Source organism: Cardiocondyla obscurior, linkage group LG07 (assembly GCF_019399895.1).
Source record: "Cardiocondyla obscurior isolate alpha-2009 linkage group LG07, Cobs3.1, whole genome shotgun sequence".
NCBI classification, from domain to species: Eukaryota; Metazoa; Arthropoda; class Insecta; order Hymenoptera; family Formicidae; genus Cardiocondyla; species Cardiocondyla obscurior.
Window position 1 is genome coordinate 8,236,376 of NC_091870.1, and position 17,452 is coordinate 8,253,827.

General features: G+C 46.4%; 1 protein-coding gene across 8 annotated transcripts in view; it reads left to right on the forward strand.

Annotated features, from left to right (window-relative positions):
* Positions 1–17,332, forward strand: part of LOC139104214 (uncharacterized) — a 44,053-nt gene extending 26,721 nt beyond the window's left edge. For 3 of the 8 annotated variants that reach the window (XM_070659548.1, XM_070659549.1, XM_070659552.1), the window contains 5 exons: positions 2,770–3,013; positions 3,142–3,362; positions 4,153–4,339; positions 6,510–6,824; positions 12,864–17,332. In XM_070659548.1, coding sequence (XP_070515649.1) covers positions 2,770–3,013; positions 3,142–3,362; positions 4,153–4,339; positions 6,510–6,824; positions 12,864–14,116 — 2,220 coding nt within the window. In that variant the 3' untranslated portion in view covers positions 14,117–17,332. Of the gene's footprint in view, positions 1–2,769; positions 3,014–3,141; positions 3,363–4,152; positions 4,340–6,509; positions 6,825–9,971; positions 10,899–11,158; positions 12,837–12,863 lie in introns of those variants that run through there. The other 5 variants (XM_070659555.1, XM_070659554.1, XM_070659553.1 and 2 more) reach the window with 5 other exon arrangements.
* Positions 17,333–17,452: the final 120 nt, after the last annotated feature.

Here is a 17,452-nt window from a genome sequence, read left to right on the forward strand (position 1 = left end):
GTTCGCTATTGTAATACATCTTCAATCAGCATTTCTATGATAAGGCGCCGGGAATTATTTAGACACAAGGCGACTCCGCCGTTCGCGATTCCCAAGTTTCGAAGGGATCGGGTAAAAGTTTCTGCAACTTCCGCCGCGTTGGTGTGGGTGCATTATTAAGGCCAGCCTTTGAAAACAATAGTAATCGATGGCGGTTAACAATGAATGGTAACAGGCGGCAAGCCTCGGCGCAGGTTTTCCTCTTTTTCTTGCGACTATAGGATCGCAGTTGCACGGTTATTAGTACTATACTTCACAATATTATATCTATAATTCACGTGCGTGTATGCAACAATTTCGTTAAATACTTAATGCGATTGTAGATAGCCAAACGGCTAAGCTGAAATAAAAAAAAAATAGTGTTTTTCCACAGCTGTCATAAAATTAAAAAAAAAAAATAAAAAATTGTTAGTCCACCAATTCGTATAATTAAAAAAGAAAAGGCTATTTAATTAATATTTTAACACGTTATAAGATTATACTTTTTATTAATCACGAATTATTTAATCGACGTTTTATGATGAGAACATTTTTTTACACGCGTGGATTGTGGCGTTTGAAGGATACTTTGAAAAGCAGACGGATATTTCTTGGGTATCGTAGGCGGTGCCGATCGCGCTTGTGGATGCTGCAGCAGCCAGCATGCATCGGCGCGATGCACTTGCAAACGAGAGAGACGCCCGGGGTCTTTGGCCTTAATGGCAGATGCGCTATGTCGCGTCTTTGACGTGGCTTTCCCCTAATTCACGTCAATTGACGGGGGGACAACGCGATGACGCGATGACGGAAAAGACGACGGCCCGTAATTGAAATTAGCATCATTGCATCCCCGTGCTCCGACATACGAGACGTCCGTTATGCAACGCGGCCGTTCGTAACGCGATACGAACTGAAACCTCGCTTTTTTTTTTTTCTTCTTTTTCTTCTTTTTTTAATCGAGATATAGAATCTTATGTCATTTTGGTTCCACCTTCTAAACTCGTTCTGTTTTAATCTCTTTTTTTTTCTCTCTCTCTCTTTCTCTCTCTTTTGCTACATCGATCCAGCTCGATTTCCGGCCTCGTCGTCCAACTGCGCCAGTCTTCGCGCTTTATAAATTTTATTAGAAGCGTAAGATGCGAGATATACACTCGCAGACGTTATTAGGTTTTTCTAGAGGCCCGAGCGCGCTGTGGGAAAGTCAGGTCTCGCAATCTCGCGAATTGCAATTTTTATTTCTGCATTCGCGTCTTATATGGGTGTATTATAAGGAATTTAGCGATTCGCGAAATAGATTCCTCGAGCCGGACACCTCCCCATGCTTTTCCCGGTCCGCATTACGTAAACGCCCCTCATATTTCCGCACGCGGATCATTCCTATCCCGGCTCGCACACAACTCAGCCTTGGCCTCGTACTCCGAATCCCTGCATCATTCGGTTTCGTGTCCGCGCCGCGGGATTGAGAAACCAACCAAGCGCTCTCAATATTTTAGCCATCGAAAATAACGAGACAGCCATTTACGCTTAATTTTTTCCCTTTTTTTTTCTACCATCTCAATCGTGATTAATTTATCAAGAGACGAATTCAAGTTCGTGGAAGACGCATGCATTAGTCACGATAGCTTATTTCTGGATCTTCGCCGTGGAATTATTTAATGGGCTATTTTAATTGTTTTGTAATTTTAACGGAAATGCGGGCTGACTTTAGCACGGCCTTGTCGTTTCCGCGGGTTGGTTTTAATTTCTCGCCGGGGTTAATTTTAACGGGCGCCGATTACGGGAATGCAGGCCGCTCTCGGCCGCTCCTCGAGGAAGCCGAGCTCGAAGTCGGGCTGGAGTTTCAGTTAAAGAAATATTTACGGAGCGCCGTTTCACCCTTCGCGCGGAAGGAAACCTCAACGATCTAAAATGTCTCGAGAAATATTTTCTTTAGGCCGATACGCGCGCACGTGTACGTTACGCTGCGCGAACCCGCTCCCTCGCGCGATGAGAAGACGTTGGAAGCCATTCGCTTTCTGATTTAATCCCGTTAGGCTCCGCGCATGAAAATCACACGCACGCTCGTCACGTGCATCCGTTATGTGGCCATCGTGCGATTAGCATTGAAGTCGAGACAATGAAAAATATGAAGGAAGCCAGCAGCGGCGAACCTCTCGATATCTGTCAAAATTTGCTAGTCATCGGCGACCAACTTTTTAGGTTTTTTTTTCTTTTTTTCTTTAATTCAACGTCGAGAAAATAATAAATATCACGTCCCATGCATGTATAATCTTGGCAATGTAACCTTAGTTATCTGGAAATATTTTCGAATATAGAGAATCTACGAATAGAACTGAGTATCTCTCGCTGAAAGATCAATGATCGCGTCGTAAGTGATTCGTATCGTCGATTACACGTCGAGAAAACGATTGCGGCACGATGACGACGACGACCCGCGAGATCGTTAATAGTGCGACGTGTCGTATTTTCATCGAGAGCACGCCGAGGAGTTGCAACGAGCACCTCGTTGCACCGGCCTTCGCCCAGGTTTGTCCCTGAAACTTTCGCGGCACGGGATTGATGTTTCGCGCAACAGCGACACGTTCTCTATAATTTGTCACACGTCACGCGCCGAATGTCCCAAGCGTTCGCGTTACTATTCGTCAAGGCCGATCTCCTTTACAATGAGCGATTCGAAAAGAGAACAATTCTGCCTGGGGGCAGATTAATTATATTTTCGTCATTTTAATTCCTAAATTTTTCTGATTGCAGCCGCCGGAGAATGAGCTACAGAAGGTGGGCGAGCGCGTGCCGAGCGAGCATGAGCTCAGGGTGCAGCGGTCGCTGCAGCGGCTCAACGTACCCGACTGGTACAAGAATTCACCCGCTGCCCGCGACGGGTTCCGGCTGAAGAGGCACTCCGACGCGTCGCAGCATGGAGGGTGGCGCGCCCTCGGCTCCAAGACCACGTCTCTGTCGTCCCTTTCGTCGTCTTCCAACCGACAGCCGACTACAGGTAGGACAAACTTTGGAATCGCCCGCAAAGTGCAATTAAATAAATAAAAAAATAGGGTTAAATATTTTTTTTAATTTTTTTTTTATTAAGTAATTGCCATGAATAACAATTTTTTTTTTCGGCCGCAGGTATCCTTCTGAGTCCCAGTCCCACGCCTCCTGTGTTTTCGAGATGGAGCACTAGCTTGCTGAACAGCGCCGGCAGTTCACCCGCGAGTTCGGCCAGGTCGTCCTTCAACCATCGGCAGCCTTACCTGGGCTGGCGTTCTCAAGAGCGGCTGACCAACCCGCGGACACCGGCGGAACGTCTTGCTCAGGGTATTCTTCCCCAGTTGCAAGCCGCGAACAAGGTAAGAACGCGACAATGAGATAGCCCCTCTTGTTTCTCGTTTTCTCACTTCGATCCCGTCGAGTCCTTCGCTATCTTCGGCCGCGGGATTTAATCTTCGGACAAATTAAAATCGTCCATCCGTTTATCTGCCGTTTAAGGCAATTTTCTCTCGCTTATTTCTGCCGGCCAGCAAACACGAAGCGCCTCGTCGGAAATTATTGACGTCACCGTTAGCGTCACGATTTTCTTTGCGTCAGCGGGGCTTTAGAATTCTAACGTGTTTGCAAATCGATATTCGCGATTGCATAAATGTGCGTTACGTTTTTGAATTGCGCGTTCGTGCGCTCGCAATATTTACGAATTCTGAAAAAAAAAAAAATCTCGACGTAATATTCCTAGAGCTCGTTTTAGCTCCATACTTTAATCCCTCTGCGAGATCTCGCTCTTTATGCAATTTATTTTTAATTTCCTCGAATAGTACGCAAGCGCGTCGGCACTTTCTAAAATTAGAAATTCTGGCAGGAAAGCTTTTATTATTTGATATCTTCTTTCATGCTTTCTTTCCTAGCAAACATTTCATACACTGTTTCTTAAAAAAAAAAAAAAAAAGGAGATAATTATTTCTTAGACTATTTTTCTTAACGATCTTATTAATATTAAGGCTCTTTAAAGTTTACGATGGATCGCATAAAATACGTAATTATTTATTAATCACATATGCAAAGTATTTATCGAAAATATCAATTTTTAATTCATAATTAATTCTTATATCATCTGGAACGGATCTGACATTTGTTTCGCAACATTAGCAACAGCAACAGACAACGAATCAGCAGCTGGAGGTGCGGAATTCGATAAAGGAGGTGACCTCGGCCATCGTGCACTACGTAAAAAGCGGCCAAGAGGTTGGTGGAAGTGGTAGCGGCCGACTCTCGCCTCGATCTCGACCTGAAGATTGGGACGATAGAGGCGGAGCGAGGTCCACTAGCCCCAGAGGTGAGCACTAAAGCACCCCCAGCCACAAAAAAAAAAAAAAATACCATCCTATCAACATCACAACCACCATCACCTTTGCTCTCCGCCACGAAGGTAATTTTTGAGTTTTCCTATTTTCTTAATGTCTTCTTTTATCTTCCTTTGCAAGCTGCCTCTCTTTTTCTCTCTGTCTCTGTCTCTCTCTTTGTCTCTGTATGCATCAGCTGGCTCTACGCATCGATGAGGTCAAAACAGGTCGGTTTTTAACATCTTTCACATTCCCCGATTTCTTGAATTGAATAATTTTAAGGCTCCATTTAAATCCCAGTTGCCGTATTACATTTTAGCCAAGCGCCGCTATCGCGACTCGTGGACATGATTTTTTTTTTTATACCGTGAATTGAAATTAATGGATAATTAATGAAAGTTCGGATTATAGAGTTTCTAACGGATGGAAAAATCCATCGTCGCTGGTCGGCCATCTATTTTATTATCCGCGATGTGAAAGATGTATTCGCAGCAGATATGCCAGCTTGAGACGTGATTAAAAACAGCCGTGCATAAAGTTCTAAGCCGTCTAAATGTTTAAACGAAGACGCTTCTTTTTGTTCGCCATCGAAGCACCGTGTGTAAGTCATTGTGGCTTGCGAAAGTGCTTCGTACAAGTGGCGCGGATACGCGTGTCACACTTTAACGTGACACGACCATTCAAATCGCAAGTACTCAGTCCACGTCTTCCGCGTTTATGAATGCGCGATGCATAAAATCTCGCGAGCGGTGTATCGCCACCGATATAAATAAACCCATTGGTAACGCGCAAACGCTCGGTCTCGGTATCAGACGATTCTTTATTAGACTCGTCGCGGAATTGGTGCTAGAAGTGCCTTTAGATTTCGCCTTTGAGATTAATCCCGGGGAACGTCAGTCTCGGTCGTCTCTGCCTCGCTCAGAGCTTGACGGCCTCATTGTGGAAACGAGAGATAACAGAAGTAGCGCTCTCGTTGCTCGAGTATTAATTATAAAAATCATTTATTTACGGGAACCGCGCCGTCTTAAGCGAATGGGGTTCATGGCGTTTCCAAAAAAATCGCGCGATCGTGCCACGCTCGATTTTGAGAGTCCGGCGCAGCTGTGATTTGCAGCCGACGTCTTGGTTGACGGGATCCGGCGACCTTCTCGCCTCTTTAATCCCGACGCTGCATCTCGCAAAGCGCCCTAGCGAGACGGCCGCTGCTATTTCGATAGCGTCTCATGACCGTCGTCCACCGAAATAGATTACCCTGAAATTTAAATACCTTCCACTTTTTCTCCCCTCGTCTTTTCGGCGCGAGCAAAGTCGCAAGCCGTCCCGAGACAACGTCGAAAGGTATAAATTGGAAAGGCGTTCGCTGCAAGCTAATTAAATTTTGCGTAAGATCAAACACGCGGAGATTTATTTTGCCGCTGAAAATTTCAATCGACTTGACCGGTCTCCCCGATGCCGCTATCACGTTTGGATTCTAATGCTTGTGACATTAACACACTAGTATTAATTAATATCGATAACAGATAACGAAACTAACTTGCCGCTTAATTAAATATTTTTCACATAACACGCTAACTGTTACCGTAACTTTGGTGCTAGCTTTACTAACACTGTTTCTCAAGATAGATTTACGAACGTTACTCGTGCCGGGAAATTAAAATTATGAACAAACGCAATAGGGTCGTATAAAATTACGTACGATTACGTTTAGTATTCTTTCAATTTATTTATTTGTTTCCTTTGTCATTCATCTCTTCAACACTCGTACAATGCTACTATTACTTAAGATGATTACGTGATCAATGAAGATTAATGCCCACGTCGTCAGATCCTAATCGTTAAAAGAGCCTTAAAGCGAAATACACGACTCCCCCTCGGTATTACGTAACGTGTATGCACGTTAATTTTTTTTTTTTCCATAGTGCTTTACGCGATTTCAATTCGCATATGTCTCTCGCGAGATTAAATTTCGTAGCTGCGTTTGTATTTGCAATCGGGGGACCTTGAGGCTAATAAGTGTCGCGTGACGTAATTTCTCACGGTGAGAAAATAGGGCTAGAAAGAATATTGGAAGATTAGAAATAATTTCTCGACGCCGTCGCGCGCGAAGGGTCATTTTACGGCCCGGGGCCTAATCGCTGTCGCATTTGTCTCGGCACCCCGAAGGGAGCGTGAGGCTGTGCTGGATGGAGAGCTCGTTCGTCGGCACGCGGCCCGTGGACTCGCCGGAGACCCCGATGAGCCTGGCGACCGATCAGGAGGCCGGGGACTGCTGCAACGCGGCCGGCACCGAGTCCTGCAGCTGCCAGGACTCGGCCGCATCCGGCCTCTACCTGGACCTGACGCCCAGCCGGGACGACGTACGCCATCAGCATCTACAAACGTCCTCGGCCGGCCCATCGCCCACGTCCTCCTCGAACTATCACCACCACCATCAGCGTCATCAGCACCGTCAGCAGCAGCAACAGCGTCATCACCGCGGTGAGTTGCTGCTCGCCTAGCGGACGCGCGAAAAATTCCGGCATCCGGCCACTTCCGGTGCCAACTGCCCCCCCCCGTCGACGAAGGACCGCGAAGCTGACGGAGACTGTCCCTCGAAACGAAACCTCCCGCGAAATCGGTAAAATCAAAGCCGGGTAATCGCGTGCGAGGCGGACGTAATTTATCCCGGAGAGAAATCGAAACGGTAACGCGAACGATATCAATGTAAGTTGGGTGTATTGAATAATGCTTTTTAATCTCGCGTATCGGGAAGTAAATGGTTTAATTAAGGTTTAATTAAGCGTTACATATCATTGTATAAATTTGAAAAATATTCTTCCGCGAAATTGATCGTGAAGTAGATTTTTGCATTCTCGTCTTTCCTCCCTTTCGCCTCCGTACCACTCTAGTAAATATTAAAGATGCCTTTTAAGGGCGCCGGTTATTCGGCGGTGCTTTTCATATCGCTTCGTGTAGGTGCAGAGGCCCCGGAGGCGCTCTCGTAATTTTCTCTCTGGTCCGCGAGAGAGCTTTTTATCGTCATCACCGACGGTGATTAAAGCTTACGCCCACATATCGATAATCGTTATCTCCTTTTATCCCGTCCTCGTTTTCGTCAGCTTTCGTCGCCCACTCGAGCGAACCGCAGGTGTGCGAAGCTCAGATCAAGCTCCCAAGATTCGGTTGATGATTAATTTACGACGGCGAGCCAAGCGAATATGTACTTCGCTTTTCCTCCGCGATTCCCGTCGTCCACTTGGGAGCTCTCTTCGAGAACCAGGCTCGGTAGTAAAATCTTTAGTGCTTGCGATCGAGTAAATCGTCGAGCTTCTTAAAGAGTCCGCTATCGGGAATTCTCGAAGCCGGAGCTCTCAAGTGGATGCCGTCGGACCTGATAAAGCGGCTCGAGACGACGGTGCAAAACGAGACGAACTCGTTTAATTAGTATTTAGCGATTCGCCCGATTGTCGCTCGCTCGCTCGGGCGGTCTCGACTTCCTCGAGGACCTTTTTCTTGGGGCAGACGTGGCAACCGGAAGTGCAGCATCCGAGTCGCGCCTTTTGCGGACCTTCTTTCGCGCTGCGAAAAATTCTAAGAGAAAAAAAAAATATATATATAAAAAAAAAGAGAAACTCTCCATTCCACGCGCGTTCTCTCGTCTCTCACTCACTCTTCCTCTTTCTTTCTCTCTGTCATTCTTTCGCCACTCATGCGAGAGAGCTCGTCGCGAAGAATTTTGTAGTACACTTTCTTATTTTGTTTACGATGAAACGCGCCGACGGCCCTTTGCTTCCCCTTTCCCGTTCGCTGATAAAAGAGTAATTACAAAGGCGCTTCCGTACGGTATCTCATGTAACAAGATATCAATTTTATAATTTAATCGCCCTCTTTTTATTCTTTTTATTCGATTTTTATTTCTTTTTCTTTCTCTTTTCTTTTTTCTTCTTTCCGCGCTCACTGTTGTTAGTAGTTTACTTGCGTTTATGTATGTTTTATTGTAAATCTGTCCACCTTACGATTACGCCTGTAGAACCTGTACAGGTGTAATACACATAATTGTATTAATTAGGTTTACTTTTTGTGAAGCGCGCACGCCGTTTATTGTGTTACTAGCGCGTTGATATTATCATTATCGTTATTATGATTTTTAATTATATTATTATTATTATTATTATTATCTCCATTGTTACTATTTTAATTACGACACCGGAGCTCGCAGAATCACGCTCGCACGTCTCGTTTCGTCTGCTGCAGTGCCTTAAAGATTTTTTTTTTTAATTTTTTTAATGTCTTTTTTTTTAATTCTATCATTGTTATCAAGTTGTGTATCGAGTACGTGTAAGTGATATTTATAAAAGTAAGTTCTAATTGTGCGAGTCGCGGGACGACGAGAACGACGACCTCGACGTGATTCTGCGCGATCCGGTGCAGCCTCTGGTCTCTCTCTTTCAAACGGTTCCGTACTTATTGTCCGGACGCGTCAACCAATTATCATTTGTCTGTAGAGCGTAATTATTACCCCTTGGCAAATAAATTATTGTCACCCTTTTTTTTTTATGTTCCGTCCATAAACCTTTTTATTCCAGCATTTATTTTATACGCACATACGTGCATACAATTATTTCTTTATATTTTTCTCTCTTTATTTTTCTCTCTCTCTCTCTTTCTCTCTCTCTATCTTTCTTTCTCCATCCTTGTGTGTTTTACAGTCGATTGAATCGGTTCTCTTCGCAAAATTTCGATTGGTATTTAACTTATTTGTCACGAATTTATATCGACGAGCATCGCCTTGCGGTTTACGAGTAACTTTTAGAGAAGGGAACTGATTCAACGACGTCCATTCACTCATGTGAACGTCTTCTCTCTGCATACACCTGTAATTTGGTCGCATTGTGTACCACGTTCTGCTTGTGTCACGGTAAGTGTCGCAGAATTTTGTTGCTTTCTTCGGCCACGACGTCAGCAATTGAGTTCTGTATCGTCTCTCTATATGTAATTCGTACGCACTTAATGCGCGCGTGAAGCACAATCGATGATGTACAATTTAAATGATCTATCGGTCGATCGGCAGTCAGTGGTCCCGCAAACGTAAACTTGATCTAGCACACAACTAAATGTACTTGTTCCGTGCCGCAGGCTGATCTCGATCGGCTGCAACGGGCGCGTCCGCCGCACGTATCGCGGATCGCAAAAGTTTGTCATCTCCTTAGCGCGAGGAGCTCTTTTTTTTTTTGTCCCCCGAGGCCAAGAGAAATTTAACGAAATTAATCCGAAGGACGCAATGGGGAGAAGGATTCGCTTTTGTTCGTTAATTGACGGATCGGTGGGATCCTGGGAAGGATTATTTCATCGACACTTGGGTACACACATACACGCACACACGTACACATAGACATGCACTCGTAGTTGCTCCCTTTCGTGAAACAAGACCGGACGAAGGGAGCAAAGTAATCGCTTTGTAATTAATTATGGAATTAATGGGAGAAAAAAAAAAAAAAAAAAAAAATTGGGAAAAAGGCTTATTATGTTCTCACCTCGGTGGATACACGCGGTACACGCATACATGTCTACGTACACTTTCGAGGCCAAGAGGATGACGCAAACCTCTCTGTCTCTTCTTCACCCCCGCATGATATCGATGATCAGGATCGGGCCAGAGCGATACGGACGAGGCGATGGCGACGGCAGCTCTTCTGCGGAACAAACCGAGCCCGGGCTCCACGACCCTGGAGGACGTACTCGACTCCCTCCTGGGGCTGCCACCCGCGTCGCGTACCCCGAGTCCTGGCCCGGGGGGACCCGTCGTGACCGCCACGTCCGCCATCCGCCATCGCCATACGAGTGCCGCCGCCGGCCAGGCGAAAGCCGGGAAGAGTTGCAGCGACCTGCGCCAAGACCTCCAAGGTAGGAGGACTATGTAAGTTTTCGTTCTGATCGGCGGATCCTACTCAAGGACGATCAATTTCTATGCGTGCGAGCCAATTCCCCCCCGCCCTTGTCCCCCTCCGAGGAACGTGCGCATCGGGCTGTCTTTTACTTACCTTACGCAAGCGGCAGAATTCGCACACCGGATCTCGTGCCTGGTTCTCGTTCATTTTGCAAGCTCTCTTTCGAGAAACAATTAACATTTCATCTCCGCGCGCGGGGGATGGGGACCTGTCCGTTCTTTTCCTCACGGTTCTCGTACGCGCGAGGGAAATCTGCCGCCGGTGTACACGTATCCCCGGATCATTTTGATGTAGTACGTACCTCGCGATCGTATTCCCGCGCTCAGCGGCGTAAAAGGGAGCCTTTAAACTTGCGTTTTCTCTTCGCCTCGTCGTCACTCATCTCATCTCCCCTTCACCCACCAAGACTGCGCTTCATATTTGAACGTACGAACGGGCCAAGTCCCGCGCGTAAAGTAAGTCGCCCAAGATAAAGTTGCGAAACTGCCTACGCGCGCATCCCCTATATTTTCATCTTCGCCAACGACGCAGGAAATCGAAAGAATAGAAAACGTTCCGGAGAAATTAAAAATAAAATAAAAAAGAAACTTTTTCCTCGTCAAATAAAAAAAAAAAAAAAAAAAATTCCTCTCGCTTTCATCCCTGTGAAATGAACGGAAAGGCAGGAAACGCAATGAACGAAACGGGATGAACGGATGCGTGGTCGTTGCCCTTTGTTTCGGGCCCACGGGCCGATAATCACCAAGTCTATCGATGTAGAAAAAAAAAGCAACGTTGTCCGGCACACGAAGAGGGCGATAACGCGTATCTCGTGCCTCGATGCCCTCCCCCTCCGCCCCCTCTCCCCCTCATTCCTCGAACTCACGTTCTTTTGCACCTTTGCAGAGGCGAGCCTAAGGGCGTGTAAAGCCCATTGCGGGGTAGACACCCCAGAGTCCAAGGACGAGTTCGGCCGTGGCCGGCCACCGCAGCAGCCGCTCGCTGCTTATCGCGCGAATGATTAGGAGCGCGTGATTAATAACACGAGCCGAGACGAAGATCGTAAGACAAAAATCATCACCAAGACTCTCGACACTCTTTCTCTCTTTCTCTCTTTCTCTCTCTGTCTGTTTTTCTTACATAACTTTTTTTCTGTCTCTTCAAAGATCTGTCCCTCTTTTTAGCAGCGTTTCCTATACTTTCCAACGATCTGTCTCAACTTTCGCTAACGCAGTCGAGCTTTAAAAAAAAATGAAAGGTATAGTTGCGTAATTTAACAATATATCACAGAATTAATTCGTAGACTTTAATAGTGTGTCTTCTAATTTTTATTATTTTTTTTTTTTCCCTTTTTTTTCGTTCTTTTTTTCCACACGGAAAACGTAGGAAAGTGCAACTAAAAACGATACAGATCTTCTGTGGTTCTGTGCACGATCAAGCTTCTGGCACGTCGGATGAGTTTAAAGTCACGACTTGAATTCGCTTTTACGCGAACTTAGCAATTCGCCCACTCGCTCTTGTTATAATAGTTCTTTTTCCAATTGTACGTTCGATGATTCATTAAACCTAGACATGTACGAAGTTGGAAAATAATAAATATATTTATTAATATCGTTGGTGAAACGCAACGAGATGTTCGGTCGTAGAAATATCAGGACGAAATCCTGAAGTAATATTAAAAATTCCATGCGTCTTTATTAAAATCAATCTTCATTTATTAACGTAAAGCTCGTAATAAATAATAGTCCTGTAAAAGGAACTTTCGCGCGAGGATAAAAAGGAATATATCTAATAAAAATTTTAAATATATTTATTAGTAAAGTATCCTGTGCTTCTTAAAAGAAAAAAAAGAAAAAAAAGATTTCACATTGTTCTTTTTATAGATTAGAGTTCGATATCTTTTAACACCTTCTTTTCAGTTAGCCGTCTTGTTCTTCTTTGAATCACTTATCTCTAATTATTATTTGCTTCGACGCTTCGGTTTTCCTAGGCAGTTGCTTCATATGTTGAGTTGTGAAGCCATCACCGACACCGGGAAAATGCGATTGAACAGCGGGGAGACTTAGACCGTTTGGGGGATGAGAAATTACACATCCTACTGCGTCATTAACAGCTACATCACGCCGATCACTGTCATTCACGCTCATACTTGCTTATAATTATCATGTCATTGTGCTTAACGCGTTTCTCGCGCTGATTCTCAGTGACGATGACGGAGGCAAGTGAGAACGAGTCCTCTCATTTCGACGCGTAACGTCGTCACGCGAGTTTCATTTACTGCTGCTCACCTTGCCGCATCAAAGCAATGAACATCATCATTTTCTATACGACGCCGTCATTTCGATAGTACCTGAAAAAGAAGAGCTCGCCTCCGAATCGTGTTAAGTTAATTTTTTTTTTAGCGATTGTTCAAGCAGCCGCGAGCGTCTCGCGAGAGTAATGTCTCTCGGGAAACTGCTGAGTCTAAACGTTTGACGGAAAATGAACACGATTACGAGATAAGCTCTTCGTTTAATCACGATCGTTCTCCGACCTCTCTCATCGTTTTCTCCTATTGATCTTGCTTCATTTTTGCGCACTCGTACTGATAGTGGCAATCGATCTGTCGTAGAGTCAGCTAAGAGCGTGATGGACGTTCACCAGGCGAGCGCCGACGATCAGCGCAGCTTCTACTCCGGCGAGCTGGTGAGACGGAAGAGCGAGGGCAGTGACACCCTGCCGGCGTCGCGGGCCGCGGCTGTCGCCGCCGCGGCTTCGTCGTCCTCGTCGCTGATGCCGCGCGGCGGCGGCGGAGTCCAGCCTCGGCATCGCAGGGTGTCCTTCGACAACGCTCAAGACTCCACCAACGGCAGCTCGGCCATGGACAAGGTGGTGCGGTGCCGCAACAACAAGTGCGGCAACTCGACCACCCTGGCGGAAGCGAGGAAGACCTACAAGAGCTGCCACAATTGCACATGCCTGTACTGCTCGAGGGAATGTCGTAGGGCCCACTGGCAGCGTCACCGTAGGACCTGCCTTCACTCGCGCGCCGGCAGCCTCTGCCGTCAGGTGCTGTCCTCGGCGAAGGAGGATCCAGCCACCCTGAAGCACATCTCGGCCCTCGCGAGACGCGGTCACGCCGCCCACGGCCGCGGCGCGGTCAAATGCTTCTTCTCGAGCCCCGAAGCGGCGGAACGTTTCGTCGGCAACGGGTTCGCTGACCTCGGCGAGCCTACTTACGTTCGCTGGTCGGACCTGCTTCCGGGCGAGATGGGTGCCGAGCTGTACGCCGAGCTGATGCGCCTCTGCAAGACGTACAATCCGGAGGCGCGGCTGGTGCTCTACGTGGCGGTCTGCGTGGTCAGCGAGGTGCCGACCAGCGGCGCGGTGAGATGGGAGCGGCAACTGGTCTCCAGGTGCGCGAAGATCAGGCTCGACGGGGCGGCTAAGCAGCAGGCCTCCTCCTCTTCGGCGTCCCCGCAAGCCAGAAGGCGGCTTTCGCAGCCGGCACCCTCGTCTCCCTGCAACATCACCAGAGAGATGGACTCGCCTGAAACTCTCGTGCTGACATCCCTCCCCGGTAACAACGGCCAGAACACGCTGCGGAAAGCGCGAGAGATCAGCTTCACCAACATTCAGCGGCAGCTCAGGCTCAGGGGAGTTTCCCTGCGGAGGCACTTTCCTCAGGTTTACCGAAAGCTTTGTTCCTACGTCGACGGCTCGGTGGACAAGTTCGCGCCGGTGACCATCTATCCCCGAGACCAGGCGTCCGGCAAGAGCTTCATGTGCATCATCATGCTGGACGCGGAGCCGGAGCGTCTTCAACTCTTGCCCACGGACTCGTCCAGAGTCAGGACGGTGGATATCAGCGTGGAGCAAGACTGAGAATCGTATTCGCGCGGTGAAAACCGGGACAGCTCAAGACACGCCGCTCAGGATTTTCCTCAGGTACACGTGGAGGAAGTCGGGGACGTCGCAGACGGATCTCTTCAGGGTGAAAACGATCGACAGTGACCGGCGAGGCAAGGATCACGTCTCGACGAAGAGATGATCGAGAGAGTGGTAGAAAATCGCGACGAACGTCGCTCGGAAATAGCGCCGAGCGACGTTCCTTGCGATCCGCAGTTCTTCTCCGAGGTAAAGAAGACTTCAACAGCCCGGGAGTCACCTTCGCATCGAGGACGGAGCTTCATCAGCGGGATTAACTCGGCCAGTGCAGCAGCGAAAGATACCTGCGCTGGATATCTTTCGAATGATTTTATCGCCTGGAAGAATATTCACGTAAAAGTATCTTGACGAGGGACGGAAATCTCAAACGGATCCTGAAGAGCTCGACACTCGAACTCGTATGATTTCACACACACACGCGCGCGCAAAAACTTTTTCTATCTTTCCTTCTAGAGAGAGACCAAAAAGAAAAAAAAAGAAAAAAAAAAAAAGAAAAAAAAAAGAGAGAAATCGAACGCGAAAACCGAGAAGCATTAATCTAATCGTACACACCCTCTTTTGTGACACTCTTCGTATCGCGATCTGTCAACGCAATCCTCCGTAATTTCAGATATTCTCAATTTGGTCGTTGCTATGTGAAAAGGTTTATTAATCGCCCGCCGGGATAAAGTCTCGACGAGGAAGTCGTCGTCGACCCCTTCAACCCAGAACGCAAGTAATTCTCAAAGGATCGCGGAGAACCGTTCTCAAGTAATTATCACAACGTAGACGTTACAACGATTACGCGGCAAAACGGAGGGAACAGATCCCACCGCGGAATCGCGTTCGCCCGGCGTGGATCTTCTCGAAAGAGGTTGAAGGGATCGGTGGACTTTCGCAATCCCCCGGCGGCCGAGGTGGAAAGTAACGCTTAGAGTACGTTGTTGTGTCTTCGTTCAACTTTGCATCGTTTAAATTTTATCGTATATATTATATGTGATGAGGCGCGGAAACGTTTTTTCTCAGCGAGCTATACGCGTTTCGCGATCGATCGCTACGGAGTCTCGCTTTGGATCCCGCATTACCGGAGACGAGGTGAGAACCGTGCGGCGTCGTGCCTCGAAAAGAATATATGTATATATATATTTTAAGAGATATGTTACATTTTAATTCGCGCAAGAGTCGTTAGCATGTGACTAGGAGAAATGCCTGCCTTCTTACCGGCATGTAAATATACACATCATTATTCTCGTCATTGTATTATAAATCGGATTAATTTGACGACGCGAACGTGATTGCGAGATTATTATTTTTTTTCTTTACATATATCCACGTTCCTTGAGAAACGCGCGGGGAAGGAAAGGTAAAACGAAACGCATCCCGGAGTTGCGGTATGCGAGAAGCTCTTTACAAGAAACGTCCACCCTCGTGACATCGTGCCAAATGGAACAAAATAAAATAAAATAAAGATAACGAAATAAAAAAGAAAAAAAAAAATCGCCGGGGAGAACGCGAGCTTTCGGAACGGTTCCGCGAGAGCATTGCGAACTTCCTTTTGGACCTCAGCTCCACGTCGTTCGAGAGAACGCACCAGATATCGTATAATTTCGGCCGACAATGAGAACAGCGAGCGAGAAGCTCTTCATCGTGAATCAAAGAATCATTTTCCTCACAATAGATTTTAGACCGAGCCGCATCACAAAACGACGCAACGAAAGGCTGATTTCTTTCTTGTGGGAAGAAGAAAAAAAAAATAAGTGATTGATAATGGTGCCAATGATGAGAGACTTACACCATTACTTCATATAGCAATATAAAAAAAAAATTAAAAAAAAAAAGAAAGGAAAAGAAAAGAAATCCGCAATGCGAAATAACGCGAGTATCTCGGCGTCATCGGGCGACGATCACTCGAGCGATCGACGACGCTTCGGCAAACAATTTAATAAATAATTAATGGAAAACGCAGGGGAGGAGGGAGGAGGGAGGAAGGAGGAATCGTCGCGAGGGAACGCAGAGCGCGATTTAATAACGCTCGCCGACGGAAGCCGATACCCGTTTATCGTTACTATCGATGACACCGTAATTTTTATCGAAGACGAAACACAATGGAAAGTAATATCGAACCAATAAAGAGGTGCGTCGTAGTGCCAATGACAAAATGCCACGGATTATTCCTATAATCGACGAGGAAGTCCCTCGACTCGCCGTCGTGGAATCAGACGACGAGAGCCACATTTCGTATACGCGATCCCCGAACGACCCTTACGAACATTGATTTCCGATTTCTTCGCGACGATATCGGGTTCTTTTATAACGCGGGGGAACGTCGAGGCCCCTTATCGATAACCGTTTTAACACTCGTTACATTATCAAGCTTGCGACCAAACGTTGATCCCTCACGTTACGTTTGTACATAGCGCTATTAGAGGGACACATACCTAGAAAGGATAATTTAGAAAGTAAGAGAGCAACTTTGCTGGCGTGGGAGACTTAAGGGAAACCGATCAAAAATGCGAAAGTAGACGGCTTGTCGGAGATCAGCCTGTTACATCCTCGATAGTTCCTTTCCTTTTTTTTTTCCTATCTCTAATTACGAGAACGATTAGCGCGATTTCGTTATACAGGCTGTATGATGAAGTGTATTGACTATTGAACGCTTTGGGATACATCTTGTATAAATATACATATATATTTATACATCCACTCCGCTCTAGAAGTATGTAAGAATCGGCGAGAGAATGCGGTCGGAAGAGAAAATACTCGGTCCTGTTTTAATTGAGAATACAGAGTGTTCCGCGAGAGACCAGCGTTGCGAGATCCTCGCGTCGAAACGTCAAGAAGAAAAATGAGATTACGCGTTCTTTATATCATAATTTCGTTGAGCTTGGATAAAAGCTCTCGGAGCACTCTGTATCGCTCCGACCGACTCGCGAGAAAGCTGTTGCTCGACGCGCGTCGCTTGGACATTAATCGTAACGAAGGAACTTAATTCGCGAGAGAGAAAAAAAAAATAATAGAAAAAATTAAACGAGCAATCAGCCCGCGCATAGTCACTCTAAAATCTAAAAATATCGTTTCAGCGTCTATTTATCGATGCTACCAGAATGTGCTATCATTGTTTTCGCATCTGTGTATGTCTCGATTTTTCAAATAAAATGTTAATTTTATTATATACACCTCTAGTGCCGAATGCCTCGCCGAGGATCGATCCAGAGCGATTCCAAATCGGGAATCGAAGTAAGGTAAAGTAAAAAAAAAAAATATATCCCTCCCTGGCTCGAGCAGCACACTACG